This window comes from Apteryx rowi, unplaced genomic scaffold (assembly GCF_003343035.1).
Source record: "Apteryx rowi isolate R43461 unplaced genomic scaffold, aptRow1 scaffold_608, whole genome shotgun sequence".
Lineage (NCBI taxonomy): Eukaryota > Metazoa > Chordata > Aves > Apterygiformes > Apterygidae > Apteryx > Apteryx rowi.
In genome coordinates, this window is record NW_020450881.1 from 123,179 (window position 1) to 148,947 (window position 25,769).

General features: G+C 37.3%; 1 protein-coding gene across 4 annotated transcripts; it reads left to right on the forward strand.

Annotated features, from left to right (window-relative positions):
- Window positions 1–420: 420 nt before the first annotated feature.
- On the forward strand, window positions 421–20,997 carry HERPUD2 (HERPUD family member 2). 4 transcript variants are annotated; one of them, XM_026083546.1, is made up of 9 exons: window positions 422–567; window positions 758–1,119; window positions 5,763–5,840; window positions 9,175–9,288; window positions 11,286–11,443; window positions 17,291–17,413; window positions 17,780–18,103; window positions 19,397–19,511; window positions 19,968–20,997. In XM_026083546.1, the coding sequence occupies exons 2-9, from the start codon at window positions 973–975 to the stop codon at window positions 20,127–20,129; spliced, it is 1,221 nt and encodes a 406-aa protein (XP_025939331.1). In that variant the 5' UTR covers window positions 422–567; window positions 758–972; the 3' UTR covers window positions 20,130–20,997. The 4 variants fall into 4 exon arrangements, with proteins under 4 accessions (XP_025939333.1, XP_025939331.1, XP_025939332.1 ...); XM_026083548.1 differs by lacking the exon at window positions 9,175–9,288 and having other exon boundaries at window positions 421–567; XM_026083547.1 differs by lacking the exon at window positions 5,763–5,840.
- Window positions 20,998–25,769: the final 4,772 nt, after the last annotated feature.

Genomic DNA, 25,769 nt, shown 5'->3' on the forward strand with positions numbered 1-25,769 from the left:
GACAGCACCCGCGTTTCTGGGAGCCCTTTTCCCCGGAATCCTCCCCCCATCCCAACACAAAGTATTATTTCAAAACGCCGGAAACCTTCCCTGATAACACACTTCTTTTCCCCTCCCTTTCTTTAGCATTCACCACGCAAAACTCTCTACAGCGGCTTAGCGTTTGCGCGCTGCGTGCATCACGCACATCCGCAGCCCTCAGCTGGGGAGACCCGCCCCTCCCCCCACCAACGGCCACGGCCCCCGCGCAGCAACCGACCTCGACGGCCGCGAGGCCTCGGGACTGCGGCAGACGCCCCTCCCCCCCGGCCTCGCGGCGCGGCCAGTGCGCGTGCGCAGCGTGCCGCGGCCGCCGGGCCTGCGGGCGCCCCCTAGCGCCGCGCGCGGGGAGCCGCGGCGGTGGGGGCGGGGAAGGACGGACGCTTCGCTTCCGGTCTCCATTTTACGCAAAACGACTTGGCGGCTGGCGGTTGAGGCGGTACCGGTGGCTGTGGGGCCCGGCCCAGGCGGGCTTGTTACGGGTGCCAGGCTGTCCCGTCTCCCCTTCCTTCCTTCCCCACGCCGTGGGTGCGAGCGCGGCGGCGGGCTGGGGGCGAGGGGTGCGTCCGTTGGCCTGCGCGTGGCGGCGGGGCGCGGGGGGTGGCGGCGCCTGGTCGCGGGGTGCCCGTGTGCGACGAACTAAGCCGCCCCCTCCCCTCCTCTCTCTCTGTTCCTCTGTCTCGTCGCTCTGTTTTTGTCTCCCCCGCTTGGCGGGCAGACCCCGCGCCGGGGCGCGGCGGGATCGGCCGGGGCGGGCGCTGCCCGCCGCTGCCCTGCCCGCGGTGTGAGAGCGAGCGCCGGCATGGGCGCCCCCGGCTCGGCCAGGAAGTTCGTCCCCGGACACTGAACCCGCCCCGGGCGTCGAGAGGTTCAAGCGGCTTCGCCTCCTGGGGAGACAGAGAAAGGGGCAGGCAGGCCGCCCGTGCCGGCAGCATGGACCAAAGCGTCGTGGATCACCCGGTGACCCTCATCATCAAGGCTCCCAACCAGAAATACACCGACCAGACCATTAACTGCTTTCTGGACTGGACCGTGGGCAAGCTAAAATCTCACCTCTCTAAAGTCTACCCCAGTAAGCCGGTGAGTTGTTGGCCAGCCTTTCATCTTGTTGTTAAGGCAGGCATTACAATAACTTCTGGACTGTCGATCCAGATTTATGCTAGGTACCCTACAAAATAAATAAGGAAGAGTCCTACTTCCAAAGAACTATCTGTGTAAAGGTAATGATCGGCTCTGTGCTTTCAGGGAAGTAGAAAATATAAATAGCTCCTCTTTTATATATTTTAGAAAGAACACAATTTAATTTCCTGAAAGGTGGGAACACTGAAGACATTTATTAAATGCTACGTTAGTCGTCTTTAGGAACTGGCATTTAAATATCTCAGCTGAATTTAATACTAATTTCTGTAAATGTAAGGGTTCTGTCTAAAATAATTACAGTGCTTATGTGATACTACTGAAACTAAAATAATCTAGTGAGCTCACTGAGGGGTGGAACATGTAGGTGATTATTCTTAATATTATTTGAATCATGCAACTGAACAAGCTCTGCAAAAATCTTTTTTCTTTGGGAAGCCTATTTGTTGAGATTTTGCTGGAAACTGCTATGCTCTCAATTTTTTTTACATACTTTTGTGACAGTTCTGACTGTTTTGAAACTGTTAATGTAAAAATCTACACTTTTTTTTTCCACTGTGGAAAATATGGTTTATTTCTAAGCTCTTTCAGCTCTAAACTTGAGGATTAAAGAGGCTATGAAAAAATATACTGCTGTAGAGAGATAATAACATACCTGTTTAGAATGAGAGTTGAACAGAACAGTATATTTGTTTGTTTGTTTTCGTTTTAAGGAAAATTTGTTCCATGAAACTATATGAAGGGAGTGACTTAATTTGCCTTCACATTGCAGCAGCATGTGGGGCTTGGACCTTGCTGTAGAAAACATCAGGCAAAGGATGCATTTATATTGGAAATGCTAAATGTACACCTAGTTCTATAGAAGAATTATTAGCATTGTTAGTTCCTTTTGAAAAACACTTCATAGGTAAAATAGTAAATAGTTCTGTGTTTGGAAGGGATTCCTTCCTTTTGGAGAGAGCAGAGAAATGCAATCACTGATACATTGGAGATCTGTTGATCTGTAGTAGTTAAGAACTTGTGGATTTAATTGTTGCTGTCAGTAGCTCTCTTCTAAGAGAGCCTATCCACTTTAAAAGAAACAAATACACAGTTTCACTTATTCTTCCCTAAATGTTCCCTAGAATGTCCTCTTGTAAAATACCTGTGTGTGCTTAACCACTAGTTTTCTGACTTATCCTGTGATCTTGCTAAATTTGGCTTTTAGGAAGAATTATTAATGAAAAAGAGATTTTTGTGTTGCATTGTAGGTTTTAAACAGCAGATTGATATCAGACTTCAATTTCCTGATACAACTTTCTTCTGTTGAAAATTGGTTGATTCCCCAAAATGTTTGTTATGATTAAAATGTACTTTAATAGTTCAGAATCCTCAAAATTATTTTGGTTTGGGATTAAAGATAGGGGAGTTTCAGTAGAAGGTCTGTCAGTAATTGAGATTTCATTTGGATTTACTGTACTTAGTACTTTAATTGGAACTGAGCACAATATTTTGTTTTATAGACCCTCTCAAGTTAAAATAAAGTAATAGCATGGGGGAAAAGGTGTTTTATACGATGTCTTCTCTATGTGGTAAATTGAAAAGCTTATTTTTGGCTTGATATGTTTTCACCTAGAGTCTTATTGCTCTTTCCAATTCTGTTTAAACTTTAGTGCTGTTAGGAGCCTTTTTTAAAACCAGAACAGCATCAGAGGCTTGTCAGTCAAATTTCTACATTCCCTGAATGTGCTAAGTCCTGGAAATAAATTCTGTTACTGTGCTATTTTAAAAGTGCAAGTGTATATCAGCTCACAGATGCTATACACAGGTATTGTGGTGTTCTTGAAGTTAAGGGTGTAAAATAGGAATTGGCTGCCATCAGTGCTTAAGCATAGTCTTTCAGGTTGTCATGTGTGCCTTGTACCTTATTCTGCTATGCACATTTGTAAATTAGTATCTTTTCCAATTGGTAAACTGAGGATAACTCTAAATGCTATCTTTAAATTTACCATCTATTAAGAGCATATCTTCAGAAAATGAGCTGATTAAAGCAGACAAATTAGAAGTTAGGCTTTGATGCAGTGTTGTGTGTAGTTTTACCAGATTAATTTGTAAAAATGATTTAGCTATATATGTATAAATTCCAATCATAGATACATATAAGTCTGCTTAATCATTTTTAATGTTGGCGTTGTTACTTTACTAAGCCACTGAATAAACTAGATGGGTTTGAGGCGGTATTATATGAGGTTTTGGGCCTATACTGAAGCTGACATTTGTTAAAAATTTTTTCAACTGCACTAGCTTTTCATAACTAGAGTACAACAGTTATAGCATCCCTAAAAGAAATGTTTGTTTTAAAAAAAGAAAACTTTGAAAATCAATCTGTGTGTCTCAGTTGGGCAGATCTTAAATACAGTGCATTAATCAGTGCATTGATTATGCCCATAAATGTTAATTTAAAATTTGCTGTTTCTCACTTCCTTTAGTACCTGTCAGCTAGTGTATACTTTGTCCACAGTTCTAACCAGCTGTTTAGATTTTTAATGCCTATGGAAGTATAGCAGGCAGAGTGAGCAACCAAAGCAGTAGCTGTACTGTCACTGAAACTAAGGATAGCTCAGAGACAGATTATATTTCCAGAGGAAAATGCTGCATGAGGTTAGATTTGGTCTCCTTAATAATAATTCTGAGCATAGTTAACTTGGACCAAGCATTGCAGAAGGACTCTAGCTTGGAAAAATGGGAAGAAAAAAAAACACCCAAAACTTCAAACCGTAATGATTTCTTAACTTAAAATACATAATTTCTGGATTATGATCTGGAAACTGTCTTTCCCGTCTCAAGTATGAGCTATAAGCTTTAGGTTATATAATCATTGTATGACTTTGCTTTTGAAAATGGGCCACTCTGTTGTTGTTATTAATAAGACGACGACGACTGTTTCCATCACGCTGGAGTGTTTCAGTCTAGCAATGAGCATCATGCTCCTTGGAGCAGAAAGTGTGGTAGGGAAACTTCTCTGGCAGAGGATGAGTTGAATGCCTACTGCCTTTACCTTGGAGTATGTGTGAATTACTGTGTTTTCACGTTTGTTGCCTCTTCTCCATCTGCATTTAACACCCCTGCCCCAATTTTCAGAATTCCAGTTGGCTTTCAACTCTGAGAATTGTGATAATTCCTGAGAATAGTGATAATTCCTGTAGTGCACAGTTAGGTATTTCAGTTGCATAGGGAGGAGTATGGATTTAAGACCTCTTCTTCCCCCATTAATATCTCTGGCTCAATGTGGTTCACAGTATGCGCTGTTTACAACCTTTTCTTGTGTGGTTATGTAGGAAGCTGAATTGCATTACTGGGGACTATGTAATAGTCTGCTCTGAGGGGTCAGTTTAATCTAGCCCTTTCTTGTCTGTAAAGTACTTGTATTAAGAAATCTGATAAATAGTTTATATACTTTGGTTCTTTTGGAGAAGGTATTTAATTTTATGGGAGAGAGGGAGAAGTTCCTGTATAAGATACTGCAGAAAAGAATCTGAATTTGACCATGCAAGAACTTGTGTTGTGAGTGGGGCAGGCAAAACAACTCCCCCCGCTCTTTCATTTTTGATGATAGTGCAAGGATTTTTTTTTTTTAAGGTGCTTATCACAGTTCTAATTAATCTCCACAGAAGCTATCTCAGGACCCGAAAATATGATTTCAGAGACTTTTCTTCTGGTTCCGCTGATCATTCCAAAGCAACAAGTTTCTTACTTATAGAAATCAAGGTTTTCTGTAATTTTGGTGCATGCTGCAAGTTCCAGAAAAGAATGGAGGACAACGTAGAAAATGTTTCTTCAGTATAAGTGATCAAAACAGTTTTATATATATGGCAGATTATCCACTCATTGTTTAAAGCTGTGTATTTAATCATGAACAGTAGTATGAATTTTGTTTCAAAACAAAAAAAAACCCTTGTAAAGTTTACTGTGTACTTCTTATAATTCTTTGCTTAGAGTAGCCATAAATCTTTCTAGTAAAAATGACCAGATTTTTTTGGGGGGGGGAGGGGGCGTAGGGAATCAATGTTCTGTTACTCTTCTGTGTTTGCTGAGTTACTGTGACTCTGTAGCAGATTATTGCAAGAAAAAATGTGTCAGGACTTCTTTTAAAGCTGTTTTTAATCTTGGAGATATGGATTTCAGGTCTTTACTTCTTAGTATTAGCATGAATAAGACTGCAGAGTGAAGGGGTGGGAGAGAAAGAGAGAGATGCAAGACTAACTGTTTGCATGATGGGGAAATTCTTCAAATATTTCTCGCTGATAATGCATGTCTGTTCCACTGATGTTAAGCTAGATTTCTTTTGGCATTTGGTTAGGCTAGCTCCCTCTTTCAGCATGTATCAGTTATGTGGTTGTAACTGTCATGGCACTGTTGCTGAGTGCATAACTGCAAAAGTTCTTTCAGAAATAATTTGAGAGTTGGACTTGAAAAGTCTCTGAAATGTTTTGAAGGCTATCAGTGGCTGGAATTATAAGGTATTTTCTCATCTGCAAATGTTATCTCCAGCTCTATATCTGTACAGCTGGAAAAAGCTAAATTCCTTTCTTTGTCCCATCTCCTAGTCTACAAAGGATCAGAGACTGGTGTATTCTGGCAGACTGCTTCCTGATCATCTGCAGCTGAAAGATATTCTCAGAAAAGTAAGCCTTATATCAACACCATATGATACCTGAGCAAAACCAGTTTTGGGGAAATAGGAATTTAGGTTTGCATCGTTAACTTCAATTTTTCATTGTTGTGTTAAGACTGAACTTGTTACCAACCAAATAAGTTGATATGTTCTGGAAAATATATTTTCCAGTATCCCTTGGTTATAGCACTGCAATACTTGAAGACTTGGGGAGGTTTTCCGTTGGTGGGAGAGGGAGTAGAATATGCAAGTCCTAAATAAGTGATACATAGCATAGAATGACTTTTTTGGATGGTTCCTGCTATAACTTAAACTGGGCCAGTTAACAGATTTGTGTTTGCTTGAGACGTCATTTCATTTCTTGGACTTAAATCCAAGAATTTACATTAAAAATGGGACTTCTGTAAGCAAACTAAGGGTAATACATTTATGTGTAGAAATAGACTTTCAGACTCCTGAATGCTTTTGCTGGGAAAGCTGTTTGTTATCCTGGCTTTATTCTTCAGATGTTAACTGTTCCTGATAGTGTTCATGGAAGTTTGTTGGTACTTCCTTTTTTTGTTATTTTGCTGGTTCATCTTGGGGAAAAAAAAATTTACTAACCTAACCGGTTTCTTTAGGCAACATGCAGATTAAATCCATATCCTAAATATATATGACATCTGATGTAGGAAATCTTGAAATATGTGCACCTAGTTCTCACATTGGGTTAGATAGCTTTGATCAATGCTGCTGAGAAATGGGGATTTCATTAAGTTAGTAAAGTTCTTAAAAGCGTTATAAAATAGAATGATGTTTAGTGCAGATTATCAAGAATTGTGTATGTTTCAAACTTTGGTAGCAGGAAGTATAGAGCATTATGACGAATATTCTTTAAACTCTTTTGTAAGCAGATCAGGACGCACTGACAGCTATATTTTCAAAATATTTCAAGTCATTAAGCAATCGCAGTTTTTTAATCCTGCAAAATATGTGAACTCTGATACAGTACTGGAATGTTGGTGATAATACTTTTTTTTGTAAATTATTGGTGTTAAAATCAGCATACAGACTGCAAGAATGGGTTGCATTTAGTATTTAGTATGCACAAAAAATTTTGTAGAAGAATAATGCTTTATAGAACTCGGTCTCTTACAAAGTGGGCAACTGAAATACCATGATAAATATGAAGAGGCTGATGAGGAATCTTGGGTATTGCTTGTACTGACTAATGCTGTTTTTCCTTTTTAATCTCAATTTTAAAATAGGTCTTATTAGTTTTGAATTTAACTGATAGAATAAGTAATTGAAATTTACTGTGTCTAGTTTTACTAGAAAACTGGAGATGAACTATTGCCAACAAGTATGCATCTGGTATCACTTACAGGTTTATGAGAAAATGCTTTGCTAACTTATCTCAAAGCTTAGTTTTGCTTGTTAAGGACAAAATGTAGTCTGAATCACCTAAGTTCGGTTGGCCTGCCTACAACAGAGTAATTTTAGGAAACAAGTTCAAACCTTGTTCATGTGCTAGAGGAGAGGCTTGCCTAACTAACGTTGTCTTCATTCACTTTACAGGGGAAAAGTTTGATTTTTTTTTTTTTTTTTTTTAAGCATTTTAATAGTTTGTCTTTAATGACCTTGGGTTTAGTTAAAGGAATTTAGTAAATTTAGAAACACATTCATCACTCTAACTACAATGATAAAGATCTGTGGTGGAAAAAAGAGTTCTTTGTGCTTAAGCTTTTAAGAGTTTCTGGAAAAAAGGTATGATTAATCTTAAGTGCAATTGCACTCTCTGCCATGTTCTTCTTACATGATTAGTTATAAATTCCTGATACTACCTGGAGATTTAACAAATGTTTCTGAAATTAGTTCTGTGATACTTGCCGTTTGATGTTGACTGATATAAAATATTTGGAAGTAGGAAGTCTGGAAGTCTATAAGCATAGTGATGTCCAACACATTGTGTATGGATAAAAATATATTACAGTAAATATCCCCTTGAGTGAAGTTGTACACTTTAAGCTTGCAGGTAATTTGTCTAGCTTGCTTTGTGTCTCCAAGTGGTTTAAGTTTTTCTCCAAAAAGAAGATAACTAGTTAGGTTAAAGGCTTTTGGGTTGGTCAGAATGCTGATCATCTGTGTTCGGTGCTCTCTGATCTCTGCTTGCTATCACTGGCTAGTAAGAAATCACTTAATGTTACACTTAGGGTGTGCTTGGGTGTAGGAACAAATATATGTGGAGGAGTGAAATGAGCGTGGATACGGAGAGGCTACGCTAGCAGGAATACAGAGTGTTGTATAAAAGCAGCTGTCTGGTTTTCTTTATTCCCAGAAATTCATCCTTAATAGTTAAGCATAGAGAAGTGTGTTTTCTGGCTTTTTTTCCATTTAAAAAAAAAAAGTGTTTCTAACTGCCCTATCATTAAAAACTGCAGCTTGACTGTGTACCACAGTGTGTGACTTCAGAAGATGACAGGTGGTTTTTGGTTGGTTGGTTTTCGTTGTTGCCCCCTCTTCCTTCCCACCCGGGTGCACTGCAGAAGGTGTAATGTGCAATTTAAACATATAGTTGTTGCTATGGCCATATAAGCTTCATGCATGTTGATCTAATGGAGTGTTTTCATTTGATATAGTGAAGTAGCTGTAGATTGTGAAGCTGTTATGGCTCCATGTTTGAAAAACAGCATATTCTTGAAGAATTGGCATGGGCTGATTAGTTGCATGTTGACTGGGCTTCAGGTGGTGCCACTAGTTCCCTTCCTTACTTTCAAGTATTTTGGAATACTTGAGTCATGTATAGCGCTTCGAAAGGGTAGATTTGAGACTAGCTTAGAGTGGAATGAGGTRGAAGCAGCAGCTGGTATATTTTTCTTGTATTGCACTGCTCCTGGTCTTTTAGCTCCTACATTTTTTTTTTTTTTAACCCTGATGTCTTTATTGACTAACACTCCTCCTTAAATCTTAATGCAAATGTAAGCATTCCTAACTTAAGGGAAACTGAGCCCTAGAAAGAGTTGAGATTTTCCAAAATATTTTGATATGAGGTAAAGCTTGGGCTGTGCTTCCTCATGTTTCTCTGTGTGGTCTTCTGTTGGTTTTGCCATACTGCAAATTTAGGGAAAACTGGGGGTAAGTGAATGTTTGGTATGTTATTGTAGACAGCTGCTAAGAAAACATGAATTTTGAAACACTGAACTTCCTCGTACTAGGCTCAATTTTCCTTTGTGATCTCTCCGTTTTGTATAACATTTCTTTATTGATTACAAACTTTCTTTAAAAAAACACTTTCAAAGTTAAGTTTTTACTTGCAAATTTCACACATACTGTTGCGTCAGCTCTTCAATTTCTTTGATTTTTAGCAAGATGAATATCATATGGTTCATCTGGTATGTACTTCCCGGACACCCCCAAGTTCTCCGAAACCGAGCACCAGTAGAGAAGGTCGTGGAGCTTCAACATCCAGCAATAGCTCAGTGAGTTTTTTTTCATACGCAGGACATGGATTTCTTCTGCCCTGAGGAAGCTTTCCAGTAATTACTCTTTTAGTTTTTAAAACTTGACTGTAAAATAGTATGATGAAAATACAGCATGTGATATGCATTTGTACAATTAGACTTAATGATTTAAGGGTGTCACTTTAAACAAATACAACCCTTATTCAAATTGTAACACCATTATGTTTATTAGAAGATGAAACATACTACTTTCTCTAAGCTACTCTTTTTAAACATGTTTTCTTTATGGAACAATATGATTTTATTTCTCTCCCTTTCCCCCTATCTTCAGTAGAAATTGAGCAGTGGAGTCGGACATTTTTTAATTTAAAGTTCTTGTTTTGTGAAAATCAGTGCTCTGCAGAAGAGACCAGTCAAATTGATGTCCTTGCTGTGGGAAGGCAGGTGGAGCTTGGCCACTGTTCATTCTGCATGACAAGAGTCGGCCAGTACTTGGGTAGCTTCGTAGTCTGTGAGGTGGTGAGGATTAGAAAGCTTTTATAAGGTTTTTATTAGGTCAGCTGTTTACAGAACACTCTTGTTCTGTGTTATCAATCACTCTTCTAACAGAAATGCAGTTAATGTTTCTGATGAATTGCTCATCATCACTGTGATTCTGTTGGCTTCTTCCAGAGGTGACAGTATCACTAAGTGACCCTTGAAGGTTGGTCAGGAAAGAATATATACAGAACTGTTGTAGGTACTTTCATTTGTGGTGTTTTGATTATCAGCACACAGGCAATACCTTTCCATAGTAAGCTGACTTTCTTTGCTCTTCTGTTGATAGAGTACTGTTTGAGACTGTTACATTGGAAGTATGAGCAGTTTAAGCAATAGTAGAGGGTGGATAGTGGTTACATTTTCTTTCTGAAAACTATGTAATTGTTTGCAAGCAAGACAAAGGGGGCTTCCTTTGTGATTATTTCATTGCTACATAGGTGAGATGTAAATGATATGTTTAAATGGCTGTATGCTAATGACTGCCTAAAACAGTCAGTAATACACACTGCTAAATTCTTAATACTTTGAAGGAAACAATTCCAAAGCATAAATGGCCTTTGTTCTTCCATCTGTTTTTCCCCACTGCCTAGTGGTAAATTTTTCTTGTTTTCCTTTGTAGGGCAAATGTGATATGGATGTCTTAAGTAATTGCAGCTCCTCACTTCCTGAGTTGTCAAAGTTGAAGAGGATTTTCTACTGAGTAAACATTACAGTAACACTTAGAAATAGGATTTGGGGATTTATTAAAACTAAAATAATGCATCTTACTGGCAAAATTATAGTCTTGTTACGGTGACAAGTAATCTAGGAGAGCCAGCTGTCATTCTATTTCCAGATAGATGAGTATCTATCTTACAAAGCACTGAATGTCTGAAACTCTAGTTTCATGTATGTTTCTGGGAGCCTGAGTAGTTTCTAGCTACTTCCCTGTTCTCTACCCCCAACCCCATCAGTTGGCATAGAAATTTGGATTGGGCAACTGGCACAGTGAAAAGGATGATGGTTAGAAGGGTAGAAGGGGAAACTGAAGACAAGAACAGAGGAAGGGTAGCTTTTAAGCTACTGCAGGGCTGCGTCCTCTGAATATAAAGCTATAACCTGAGGTTGCAGTTACTTTTATTAACGATAGCTACTAGAAGTTTTGCTGCTACTGAATATTCTTTGGATTAAGCTTTGGTTTGGTCAAGCTTTTTTGAAACTTTGCCCAGTGACTTGTGGTTTTCTCTGGAAGCTATGAAGTGTTGAGTCTTTCTGTAAACTTCGCTTTCTTATACATGTACCCAAGTGCAATTTTGAATTTCTGTTTTAACTGTAGGCTTGCCAGAACCAATAAAACCCCACTAAACTTGCCTGTTACTGTGTTGCTTGTATACACAATAATACTCATGATAAAACATAAAAGTAAACAGATTTTTAAGACTAAGCAGTAAATCTTGTAACTGTGGCAAAAAAAAAATCCCCAACCTCTTTTTTAGAATTTGGACCGTTCTGGATCAGCTACTGCCTCACCCACAAACCAAGAAGCTTCATCTACATCTTTGAACACTAGTGCAGATGGGGTGAGACATCGTAATCTTCCACAAGCACAAAGCAATCCTGTACCAAGCCACCAGTTCCCTTATTTAATGCAAGGGTAAGTGAGTTTGAAGTAATCCTCGGCTCTTTGGTACTCTTTAAAATATTGTTAGATATTCAATTGCAATTAAATTTCTTTCACAGTCCACAGAATGATTTGTCTACTTCATTTTGAAGCCTAAATCATGTTTAGAAACATTATTCATATTAATGTTAAATAATTTTAGCCAGGAGACACTTGCTCAGAAAGTGTTTTTGGTGCCCCTCCCTCAAGTTGTTTTTTATTTTTTTTTCTTCATGCTTTCTGCCCTTGGCTTTCTGTTGATAGGTGCAGTTGTAATATTTCTCATAGATGCTCTTAGTAATATAACTAATCAAGTGATTGCTTTTGGCTGCTTTTTCTAGTCCGTTATATTTTAACATAGTCGTTAAGACTAAAATACTATCAGAATATGATAGTTCTTAGTTTTTGGCACATAAGAGCTTGTAACTCTTCGCTTCTTGTCAATATTGGATTTAACAATAGAAATGATACGCAGTTGTTCAGAATTTTTAAGTATTTGCAGTCTCACATAACAGAATGAAATGTAGCCAGTGTACTTTTCTAGATTAGATCTGTTATTCTGTAACTTCCAAGATCATGTCTTTTTTGAGAATTTAAAATACAGCTTTAGGAATTTTTAGCCCATGTAACTTTTGCAGCTTCTTACACATTCTTTGTTTCTTCCAGGGGGAATAGAGAAAGATAGTACATTCTGATTTGATAGCTGTAATGTCCTCAGGGGACACTTACTTTCAAGATTTGGTTCTGACAAGGGGTTTCCCCAGTCCTGTGTAGTTTCCAGTGATTTTATTTATGTATTTATTTGGCAGGGGGTGGAGGGAGGGAATGTTAAAACAAAAAACTATGACCCTTCTAACAGATTAACAATTAATTCTTTCACTGGAGAGACAATAGTTGTGAAGAACTGTTAAAATTCAATTCAATTACTTTCTTGTTAGATTTAATCTAGACTTTACTAGTCTTACTTGCTACTTTTCATCCTTAATTCTTTCAAGTCCTTTTTATTACTTAGATGAAACTTATTCTCTGCTAGGAAGAAATCACCTTTGCAGTGGCAGGAGCACTCATATTATTCTGACCACATTAATCTTTGAAAAAACAATTATATTTGCCTTTATGAGGAAATTAGGTGAGTGTAGGTTGACTGTCAGGGATACTGTTCTGCCAATTGTAAATTCATTCCAGAAGCTATTTATTGCATGTTGAGTAAATTACTAATCTGTAAGAGGTTTTAATTTAGCTTTTCATATAAACATACGTTAAGCATGAGCTTTTCATCAGTATGTGTGATGAACAAAATAGATTTTGGACTTCAAATAGATGACAGAACCATTGATTGTTCTCACCTATATTTTAATATTGATTTTTTTTCAGCTGAATAATTTCAAATGCTTTGCTAAGTTTTAAAAAAGTGTGTGGGGGGTTGTAAATTACTCTAAGGCTATGTCTGTATTAGCAAGTAGTGTGAATTGAGAGGAGTGGGTCTACAGATCACTGAAACAGTTGGGGCTGAGAACATGGCATCAACGCTGCACACATTTCAGGGCTTTCTATCTTGTATGGACTATCTGTAGCTTAGTCACCTGGAGTGGATGTTCATTTGTGGCTGAAGTGCCTTAGGAATGCACCTAAATAACATGTTTCAGTTTAGTTTCATCCAAAAGGAATCCAATTCATGATTCAAGAGTGTTCTGTAGCATAACCAAAAGTATAATAAGAGGGAATGATTGAGAGATTTGCTTCAAGAGTGCAGTTCAGATCCAAACAAATATCAACATAAATGCACCTTAAATGATCTTAGCTCTTTTTTCATAAAAGTAATTTAATAGAATGCTATCAGAGCTTTAGGTAGATTTTTGCTGTAGGCTGCTGGGCACTGGCTCAGCTCTACTCTGAAAAATCAGTCAGTCTGTGCCAGTGCCAGCTGTAGTCTGCCATCTTCTTGAAGCATCCTTTTTGGTGCTTTCAATACTCTGTACCAGTTGGATGCATCTTTGTTCTTGCTCTGGGTCACTGCTACCTGTATTCCAGCATTAATAAACCTTAACATCTCACTGGGGGCAGTGAAATCTAGCTTTAATGTAATCTATTTACAGAATGAAACTTGTTACAAACAGTCAAGATTAGAAGCTGAAGCTTATGTTGCCTTGTGGATTTTTTTTAAATTATTGTTCCGTGCCCAAACACTGTTTTATTCTAGCTGCATGATGAACTGTAGACTCTACTGATTGAAAAAATCTCCAGATACTCGAAAATGTATGTGAGGGTTAGTCTCCTTGGGTGTTTTGCAACACTGTTATTAGTAACAGCAATTTGTACAAATAAGTAGTCCAAATGTTAGGTAATTAAATGTGATTTTGCTGTTTGCTTTTGTTCTTGGAACAAAGTTTCAGTGTATGAGTTGCATACCCTTTGGGAAAATAGCTAACTCAGGTTGTTAAAATATTACAGAGAAGTATATTTAGAATTTTATGTTGCTTTGAGGTTTTTGTAAACCCGTTTTTTCAAAGATACAGATTTGAGATGGGAATGTGGAAGTAGTTTATATTTCTACTAAGCCATTATTTTGCTATGCAGAGTAAGGGTAAGTTATTGTCTGCTCCTATGGATGTAGCCATGGATCAGAGCCCCACTGTGCTACAGAGGTGCAAACACAGAGCAAATGAACTCAGTCCTTGCATTTCAGATTAGAGAATACTTGAAAGCAATAAACAGATGAGGAACATCAAGGCAGTAAGATTATTTGTCAGTGTGAGCAGCTCACCTAATAAAGCCATTGTATACATAATATGTAGTATTGTTTGAAAGCGAACAAGATGGCATATTGGCAGCATACAGTACGTTCTGGCATACAAATACCAACTTTGCTTCGTCAGTAGCCTTTGTTTGCTGTATATTTTTTTTAAAGTAGTAAATACACATTCAATTTAAAGCTGATGTCCCAGTCTCGTATGAGACTAATAGTAAATGAGATTGTCATCTTGCATCACTGCATTTGTTTAATGATCTTGAACCATAATGAGAGCAAAGATTGAGCTTATAAATAGGAATAAAAAGTTGTCTTTTTTTCCACTAGTGGTGTGCAGTACCTTTGTTATGACACCAGTTTTTAACTGTAAAATGTTAACCTGTTCCAAAACCTCACTCTGAAATGAATATTAAGTCATTTTAGGTTTCTTCTATATGCCAATAGTAGTGAATTCTGGGATTTTTAGCCATTTAAGGAGTAGCATGCCTCTTTCTTCTCAGAATGTTCTGAAGCTACCTCTGCATTTGAACCTTAAATCTGTTTTCTGACTTACCTGAGTATTCCATTGTCTGCACTGCTTTGTTCTCCATTTTTAGAATGCCTGTGCCTGTCCAATTCGCTTCCCTGGTCTTCTGCTGTTGCTGTCATTCTCTTGAAATACTCTGCTTCCTGTCTATTTCTCCTCCTTTTGGAAAAAAGATGAGAAGAAAGCATGTGCTACTTTCCTTTTTCCTCTAACAGCAAGCCAACTTGCTTTGCTTAGAAGTACCTCTTCCTTTGGAGAGGTTCTTCTCACTGAAATGCCCTATACCAGATTTAGAGTTGCTTCTGAGTTTCAAAAGCAAAGTTAATAGCCTGCCAGCTGTAATAGCTATATAATTTATGCTATTTTCTTCGTTATGTTTTTGGATGAGCAAACAAAATACTTCTCTGTTATTTAGCATTCTAATGTAGAGACCAGTTCTTTTGACATTGATGTCTGCTTTATTTCTTGTTAATGATACCAGATTTTGGACAAGTAAGTATTGCTTCTCAGGAAGTCACATCTCCTAGAAAAGCAGTAAAAAATACACATATAGTCTCTCTCTCTCTCTCTCTCTCTCTCTCTCTCTCTCTCTCTCTCTCTCTCTAGTGTGTGTGTATATATATTTTTTTGAATGTGAAAGGAAAGAACATGACATAACTGAAGTCTTCTTGCTTGACCACTTTTTGTTCTACACTTTACCCTTAAGCTTTAAGACATTGAGAGAACAGCTTTGGAAAGAATTTGGAAGAAAATGGAGATTCAGATCCTATAATATTTCTAAAAGGCATGTCTCTGAGGAAGGGCTATTAGAATAAGCCTCCTAACTTTTATTGAACTCAACTTGGCAGTTTTAAAGAAAACCAACCCTAAAATCTTTATCTAATCAGAAAAAAATTGTTAAATTCCTGCAGAACTCACTCTGCCAAGTTTTAAGGTAGCACTGTCTTTCAGTGACTGAGCTGGGGAAACATTTGTGTTGGAACAGTGGTCCTACTTATTCTTGTCCCCATACCATAATCCATCTGCTTGAAATTGAGATAACGCTCAGTGATTTGTCAAAATGTAGTACTTAAAACCTATGTAGAATATTTCAATTATCTTTACATTTTGAGGGTCAAGTGAAGGGTCAGTATTTTATGAGAAATAAGACTCCTCTAAAATTCATAGTGTTTGTCAATTTAGGGGGATGCAACAATCACATTTTTAAGGTTTACAGCCTTAAAGATAAAAGCCTGGTTTTCATTCTTGAATAGGAGCTTGATAGCTTTACTGCTCAAACATGTTAATTTTGCAAAAACTAGTTACATCAGCAAGACTACCAGTTCACCCTTGCAATTTACAAAAGAAATCTAGAATATCACTTATAACCATCTCTCATTTTGTATGTGGTGTTAGGAAAGTAGCTTTTGCTTTCTTTTCTGTTTTTCTTTTTTTAAACTATTGTCAAAACAGGTAATGACTACAAAAATAAACTCTGTTGGTTGTTTGGTTTTCGTTTGTTTGTTTTTTTAGCAGAGGTCACAGAGTTGAATGGCAGGCTCTTTCTTGTGCAGAATTGCAGTGAAATACTCACTTTTTCCTATATAAGATGGAAACATTTTAATGTCTTCCTCCCATCTTTCTTTCTGGGCATGTTTTGTGTATCTGGATGCCTGGTAGACTAATGAAATCTCTTGGTGATATCTTTGCAGGGAGTTCCTTACTTAGGGAACAGGTGTAGTCCACAGTACAATTACAGCAGTCTCAGCTTTTGCTACCTGCAGTCTGAATAAACTTTTCTTCATGCTTTATACACTCATGCTGTCCTGAAAGGTGTCCTGGTTTACTACATCAAAATCTTGGGGGACAGAGTTGGAAATCTTGCCAAAACTTGCTATATACTCTAGGAGGTAAGAGAGGCTAAAAGAAGTTTAAAAGCAGACAAAACCAAACCTAAAACCTATGTAGGAGCTATATATCTCTTGCATGTGAATTTGTGTTAAAAGCTTATAGGGCAGAGAATCCCTTACACACAAAATAGCGAGTGAGAAAAGTAATGCATTTACAGTGTTCTCTCAGCTGTGGTCTTCAGAAGCTGTATCTGAAGATGAAAGATGAGTTTACTGTCTTTGCTCATGTTCAGGTCTTGATGTCTTTGATCATTTTAGTGTTTCAGGTGTTGCTTCTAAAAGCTATAGAAGCTAATGAGTTTTACATTTATAGCTCCTGTAATGCCTTTAGGGAGTGACCTCTGAACATACAAGGTATTATATGGAAGAATTTCTGCAGTTATGGACAAAATCTTGATGAACTTTTAATGTAGTTTTGTCACAGAGATGTAGCTAGCAAGAGAATTCTAACTACAAAAACACATATGCTTTTTGTATAGAAATAACTTCACCTAATTTTTTGCATGAAAACAAAGTAATCTTTGGAATGTGTTGGATAATCTCACTGTATGTTGTTTCAGTTATGTTGAAATTGCATTATTGTAGAGAAATGAGAAGAAAAAATGCTACTTTATTTTTAATACTAATGCATTTTTTAAATGAGACAATTATTAGAACTCAGTGTTTTCCTTTTATAGCAATATAGGCAACCAATTTCCAGGCCAGGGTGTTCCTGCTGGATTTCCTATGTACCCTGCATTCAGTCCCTTACAGATGATATGGTGGCAACAAATGTATGCACGTCAGTACTACATGCAATAGTAAGTTTTTTCATGCATTATCTTCGATAGTGCTGAGTTATGTTAATGAAAGTAAGGTGTTAAAAACTGAAATGTTGTACGTAGGGTCAGAATGTCTGTGCTCCTTTTTTGTGGCTGGGCTGTTTTATGTGGATAAACTTTGTCCAGCAAACTATAAAATCCAGTTTTGGATTGGTATTAAATGAATGTTTTAATAAGCAAAGATATAAAGGAAAAGTGCATTTTGTTTTAACCTTGTATTACATCTGAAGGTTTGGGTTTTTTTCAATTGGTGCAGAGAAGAAGACAGAGTAGGATTAAATGTTTTGATGCATGTTTTTTTTTTTTTTTTTTTTTTACAAACCATTTTTGTATTTAAATTTTTAGCCAAGCTGCTGTTTCAGCACAAGTTACTTCCAGCACTGAGCCAGTGAGATCTACAGTTGCCCAGGTTGTAAACTCAGAACATGCTCCTGCAAATGAGCCCGCAGCAGCACCAAATGTAGCCGTCCAGGAGAACAGGCCTGTAAACCCAAATGTCCAAATGAATGCCCAGGGAGGGCCAATAGTGAATGAGGAGGACTTCAACCGGGACTGGCTGGACTGGATGTACACATTCTCTAGAGCAGCTATTCTTCTGAGCATTGTATACTTCTATTCTTCCTTCAGTCGATTTGTCATGGTAATGGGAGCCATGCTACTGGTTTATTTGTGAGTACAACAGTTAAGTACAGCTGCAGATCAGATATGTGGAGTATGGTGTTGATGTATTTAAATTTAAACTTTGAAATATTACCTAAATACAAAATTTTAAGTACTACTACTTTAAGGTATGGTACACACAAATTTGAATTTCAGACAAGCAGATGAGCTGATTTAAGGTTTTTTGGGTTTTGTTTTGTTTTGTTTTTAAAGGCTCAAAGACTTTTACAGTAAGTTGGATACTGTTTTTACCTAAAACACTTCTTCTAGTTGTTGATGATATTAACAGATCAGTGTTTTAGAAATGCAGACTTTTGGGATGGAAATACAAAAAGCGAGGGCAGAGAAAAAGTTCATATAATAACTCAAATGTATGCTTACATAAACTTAAAATATTTAATGCTTGGATATGAAGGGAAAATTGCAGAGCTAAACTCACTGGAACTTTAAAAAAAAAGTACAGGATGTGTGCAGTAAATTATGTTAGGTAGAGTGCTGCTGTAACACTGAGTGCTAGACTTGTCAGAATTACAGGGACTGAAAAAAAAATTTTTACAATGCATGCTGAAGACCTATGCTCTCTGCCCAGTTTTATTAAGAAATATCAGGTGTTGTCATTACTTCTTATATATATATTCATATATATATAAAAATACCTTAGTGATATAAATAGAAGTGGAAAATGGCAGTAATGCTTGATATTTTAGACATATCATTCCATGATGTCATTCACTGAAAATTCTCTTTACATGGTAGTCTGATCTTTAACTTAAAGAATCTGTTCACAAGAGCTTTTTGTTTCTAATGTAGGTATGATAGAAGCTGAAATCAGAGTATAGACACTTGAAAATGTAAGAGAGGCTTCTTTAAAGCAGTAATGTGCTTCAAGCCTTAGCTAAATTTTAAATTGTTTTTTCCCCCAGAAAAATCAACCTTAAACTATGAAACTTAAGGCTACCCTGTGAAAATTAATAAAACAGGCACTCAAAAATGGGGAGTAGCCCCCCACCCCCCAAATATTCTGTGTATTTCATCACCTAATCCTGGTAAACTTTTCATCTTCTAGAACAGTGGACTGTGAACAGCACTTCTTGAAACTTACAGAGCAACTCTTAGAATGGCTATTCTTTGATATCTGGGTTAATAAGTCTTGCTAACTAGAAACAACACTTCCAAAAGAATACATGCAGCCTCATTCAGTTGAAAGTAGTTGAGGAACATACTCCAGTAGGTAGCTGCAGGAGAAGATCTTTTTCTTCCCTTCGAAAGAGAGGTTTTCAACTGTTCTATTTTATTAACTAGACACCAAGCTGGATGGTTCCCCTTTAGGCAAGAGGGAGGCCAACAACAGGCAGTCAATAATGTGGAAATGAACCGTGATGGGCAAAATGTAAATAATCCTGATCTTGGAGAGATGGTGAGTAGTAGCAGACATTTTTTGAGACTTCTATATGTTATGTTGCAAAGCATTTGTGACTACCTATTGATAGTACAAAACTAACTTGAACTGCAAATGAATAAAGCTGGCAAATGCAACTGGGTGTTTGGGTTTTTTTTTTTTTTTTTTAACAGTTCAGTAACTTTGTTATAATGACTGGACAGAAAGTCAACTTTGTGAAAGATAGCTGGCTCAACCAGAAAGCTTTCAGCGTTGTCCTCACTGTTATTGCCTACTGCTTAAATTTGATATATTTTTTTAATCAGACAATTAGTGATTGTCTTTTCTTCAATGACAAGATTTTTTTTTTTTGACTAGCTTTTCCTCAGGAGGTTCTTCTGAGAGAAGTTATTTAATGTAGGGAGATACGGCTGTTAATTTATTTCAGGGCTCTGAAGTGAAGCAGTTGAATTGCTTCAATTTCTCTTTTTAAAGGAACGACTTATGGATGATGGGATTGATGAAGACAGTGGAGAAGATGCAGGTGAAGATGCCAATACAGAGCAGCAGCCTGGATTCATGGCTTCTGCTTGGTCCTTTATCACTACCTTCTTCACATCACTCATCCCTGAAGGGCCTCCACAGGTTGGCAATTAAAGTGCAAGAGGAACTGTGCCAGGCAGCCTCTGTAGCCATACTTAGAAGTGGAGCAGATTCTAGAGAGTGTTTTAAATGCAGTGCAATTTCAGAAAACTTATAAAGTTATCTTTTTGATCATGGTGTACAAAAATGTGTATTTTTTTTTTCTTTTGGCTTTCTCATGCATTGAATATTTTAAGCACAAGTGGACTACTAAATACTTTCTTTAAGATTCTTCTTTTTATGAAGAATAAAATGTAAAGATATTGGTCTTCCATGTTTTATTTTAATTTCAAATGTGTATTACACTGAGGCAAAAAGCTTGTACTTAGTTTGCACCATTATCTCTTTAAAGAGCTGTTAAAATATGAGTATTGACAGACTTTTCCAAATACAGTCTATTCATCTGAATAACTTCAATGTATCTTGTGTTAGTTTATGCAGGGTATGAGTTCTTATTTGGGATTTTGAGTTTGTCATTCCCAAAAGAATGCTATAAACACAAGGATTACTTGCTAATGGCATGTCATCTTCATGCCACAAAATACTAAGCCACTTCTCATCTTTAGAAAGCTAAAAGCTTTTTATTGCAGTTATACTGTAGTTCCTTAAACTTGGAGATGTTTAACAGCTCTTCAAAGAGAATTAACAGTGATGGGATAAACCTTAAATGTTTGATATATACTGTACTTTAAAAAAAAAAAAAAAAAAAAAAAGTACCTGGGAAAAACATGTAAATTAGTGGGGGGGGGTAATAAAAACTGTTATGGTAACTCTTTTGGATGTTTATATGCGTATTTGAATGCAAGCAACTTAATAGTGCATCATTAAAGATGAGGGTATAATTTGAGATCAGAATAAAGTTATCATGGTGGCATTACCTATATTGACTAAAGTGGTGTATGTTTGTAGTGGTGCATATACAATTACAAATATGATCTCAATGTCAGGATATCTATATTCTTAAACTTTATGCACTTTTTTTTCATTCCTTCTAAAATGAAACTGAAAAATGGAAAATTGTACTTGATTCTGGAGCCCGACATCTGATGGTGAATTCTGAAGTTGTTTTCTTCAGATTTTAATCACGCAGTCAAGAAGCTTTATTTTATTTTTTCTGCCCGTGGATTCTGAAATAATCATGTCTTACCTAATTTTAAAATGGTTGCAAAGATTCTGTTCATACTACAACTAAAAGAAAGCTTGTCCAAATTTCTGATTTCAAAATACAGTGCAAAGTTCTCAAATAAGTTTGAGTAGAAAAATAGGCTTTATTCTTTACTCGCTTGCCCCTAACTGCTGAAGCTCTGCAGTGAAAATTTAAAGCTTAAAATAACTTTTTTTAGATTCATACTTTGTAAAGCATTTGTCAGGATTCCTAGGCCTCGTTGAGATGTAGAATTTCAATTGGAAAAACATTTTTCAGTGATTTGAATTTAAACAGCTTAAACAGAATGTTTGATTTGCAACTTAGTAATTCCCATTTAGAAATCTGTCAGAAGAGGAGAAATAGAAATGTAATCTCTAAAAGCATCAATTAATTTATTCACTGAATAGGCAGCAATGCTGAATGAATCATGCTTAATTATGCTTTTTGGCTCCTGCATTATTGTGGAGAGCTACTGTCGATTTAGGCTCTCTTTACCACACGAACATAGAATATGTAGACCTTGTCGAAGAAGTTTGCACTTTTAACTTGGGTGGATTCAACTTGACTAACACCTAAAAACTATTACAAAATCTCTTTAAGTTTTTAAAGGAATGGCACACAGTGGCAATCTTAGATGTCATGAGACTTAATTATTCCTAGAATTGCATCGAACAGGTTTTAGCTTTTTGGCATATGTGTTCTCCCTACTTCTTTTCCTAAAAGTTTGCTTTTCTTTGTGTCTTGCAGATGGTGCATCTGTAACCTGTACAGTTATGACCTAGTGGTATCCAGTTACTAACAGCTGTTAGTAGCTTCTTGCTGTCATAGTGTGGGTTTTTTGTTTTGCATGCTAAAGCAAGCAGTTGCTGGTGGCTCTTGACAATCAGTGGACTAGATTAAGAAGGTTGCTCTTAGACTTGTTAGCCCTGATCTTGATCAGAAGTGCAGAATTGTCACTGTTTAGTTGTATCCAGACAAGGAGAAGTCTGAGTATAAATAAGGTAAAGCTGAGATAGGGTAATGGGAGATCCTGGCAGTTAGTTAGATGTTGTTAAGGGATGTGTGCTGAGAGTTTTATCTAGATCAAGTTACTGGAGCAAAAGGTTGAAGAACCCAGATTCCCATGATAACATTTTTAGATCATTGAACCTCTCTGCTTCAAGAATCATACTGAGATCTGAGCAAGGAAAACTAAGAGGGTTACTGAGGCAAGAGAATGAGAGATGAAGGATGACAAAAAAGTGAAAGAGTGGAAGGTAGAGGAAGAGCAAGTGGGAAGAGCCAAAGAAGGAGAGTATATAATCATGAATAAGTATGAAGCAAGGATCAAAGAGAAGGTTGAGATAAGAGAAGTGAAAAATACCTTTTTTCAGGAAAGGGAAGTGAACTTGATGAAAACTAGTCAGATTAGGTGCTTGTATTTAGGGGGTTTTGAGCATTTCAGATACAGAAATGAACAGTATGAAATATATAAAAGGTAATGATAATAGAATGGAATAGAAATGAAAAGCCTAGAAAAACATGCTTACTTTTGTTCTTAGTGTATCCTTGTTACAGGAACTGTTCTATGGCATAAAACAAAACACAGTCATATAGTGCATGTATGTAGACAAAGCAAATGCCAAATTGTTGCAAATCCGTGACACCAGATGGAACAAAAGGCACAAAGTTTAAGGAAGTATAAGATGTGCCACGGTACTAATGTATACTGGTTCTGTAACATGCCTGTGCCTCACCCAGTTTTAATTCTTTGAATATAAAAAAGTGATTTGAAATCCATTGTCTTTCCTTCACCTTACAGGAAGAGATGAAAGGACAGTATTCTACGCTTAAAAGAAGTCAGTATACCTAATAGCAGGTCTATGCTAGCATGTCCAACAGTTTCACCATATCTTAAGGCAGAAATGGACATGCAAGTTCAAACCATATTCCATCCTTAATACCTGTTGGTGCTGTGAAGAGATGGATGAGATCACCGGCACTGATGCAGCAGGTGTATGCAAAGAATATAAGAACTGCTCTTTTGCATAATTTCTCAATATTGTGCATATTCTAAAAATATGTGGAGAAAGCAGATTAAACTTTCATTTAATACTTTGCTCTGTGAGCCTTATGGTAGCATGATTGGTACGCCTGGGTCCTGTAATAAAGCTGGCCTTAAAATTTTTCAGGGCTGTGGGAGGAGTAGAAGGAAAGGAAGGGTTATAATTCTAGGATTTCATGTAGACTGTTCATTGAAACACCAGGCAATGTTAACTCTTATCTTCATCTTCACATAGTTTTAGCTGTCCTAGAAATAAACTGTAGAATTAGCAGTCATCTTTGGAGTCTGCAATTGTAGTTTAAATCTCAGAGATGAGGTGTGCATGAGTAAGTAAGACAAAACTTCAGGAAGACTGTCGACACTACTGACGCTATTTGTCAGCTTTGCAAAAATTCCAGGAGGGAGCATCTGCATGTGAGGAGTTTGTGACACAGAATAAGATTTGAGTTGTGGCTATGTTCATTTATAAAATCTCTTTATTCAGAAAGACTGTGCTGACCTTAACTGCTGGTTAGAAAAGAAAACCAAAACCTAGTGTTTGTGTTAAAGTTAGCATGTTTGGGTGGCTTTCTGGAAGTGTTTTGGTTAGTAACTTGGTGCAAGGTTAAATTGTAGTAATAAAATAACCACAGTAATATTAAAATAAACTGCTGCAAAAATAAAAGAGCAGTTTGTCTAACTGGTGAGAATTTTGATACTCTAATTTGTTAACCAAAGATAATTAAGGAAATGGGTAATACACAAACTAAGTAAAGAAGTCATATGTTATGAGGTGATTCTTAGGAGCCTTTCTGGAGGGAGATATTAATGCCACCGTATTCTGTAAGGGTATATTGAATGCAAACAGGAACAGACAGAAACCTTGCTGAGACAGGAAGGTGCATCATCAAGGGCAGCAGCATTTCTCGTATAGCCCACTAGATGGTGGTACAACTACAGTCACTGCTACCACAACTGCATTGATTCAGAATTTCTGCTATGAGAATAGTTGTTCTTTAGAGAGTAGTTTTGGAATCACAGTTTCTAGAATCATGACCAAGAAAACCTTTGCTGGTGTGTTCTTTGACAGTGTTCTAGATGATGGGAAGGTAGAGCAAGGTAATTTGAATCTAGCTTGGATAGCAGTCAGCAAAAGTGGTTCTGATGGGTGTGAGGAAAGTGACATTCTGGAGCAAACAGGTCCAGAGTCCTACTGGACAAACAAATACTTCAGAATATGGTGTGATACACTTTATTATAAAGATTTATACAGTCACTTGCCCAGGGAGAAGTTTTTCTTTTAATTCCAGAGTTTGGTAGTTTTTTATGTCTGGAACATATCTCTTTAATTTGTTTCTGTGTCCCAGGTTTGTTTTAACTGGACACTTCTGAAAAACAAGCAAGCCTGTTATGTGCTTGTCCTCCTGCATCAGTGAGTCACTGAGGTTAGTAAACATACTGAGCAAACATTGTCTGCTTTAAAATGTGTTCTCTGTTGCTTTTACCAAGTATCTTTCTTGGCAGCAGAGATGGCTTTCACTTTATCAAGTGGCAGGTGATTTCATTCTCTTTTTCCCAGGGATAGCTTTCCCTTAAAAAAAGAATTATGAACTCAAACTCTTCTGTGGTTCTGTCAGCAAAAATGAGTCATTTTAGTTGGCATGAAAGCTGATGGTTCCTTCACTCTTAAAAGATGCAAGTCCTACTTGAGGTAAGTGGATGAAGTATTGTGAGGGAGCTGTGAACTTGCTCCCGTTGTATCTCTTTTCTGGCTTGAGGGCTTCACATGGGAGGCAGTCTCCAAACGGTCCTGTTTGTAACTTGTCTGTTCCCAAGTAGTTCGATTCTCTCATTCAAATGCATGTGGTAATAGTCCTGCTTGGTAAAGCACTGCTGTAATGGGTTAGGCACTGCTGTCTTCATCTGATTGAAAAAAAAAACAACCTCCAAATCTTGTGACATTGGGTTGCTCAGGGAAATGTGGAATCATCAGCTCATTGGGCTGTATGCTAGTTTCCTAACTTTTTTTTTTCCTGCAGCCACAGGAAAAGTGTAGTATGCAAGTTAAAGCATAAAAAACATTAATTAGATGTTTATGTCTGACTTGGTCTTGATATGTCTTTAATCTTCTGATGATGTAATTATAATGCAGAAAACAGCATGGATCTTCCTAGCAGATAGTTATGATGATGTATGATTCTTCAGAGCAAGTTTTTTTTTTTTTTTTAATTGCTGAGGTAAACATTCATTTTAAGTCATTCAAATAACTTTCCCCCTAAACCAACTGCTGCTGATGGAGGACATCTGATACCTTTTAGTGTTCGCTGTTTTGCTCACTGCACTTTTTTGGTGAAGGGTGGAATTTGGATGGTTTCTGATGTAGCTCATGAAGTCCTTTGAAAAGTGAGGTGACAGTACCCATAGAGATCCAGTGTTGTAATATGTAATATTAGTGACATTATCCAGTATTACAACCTGGCACYAG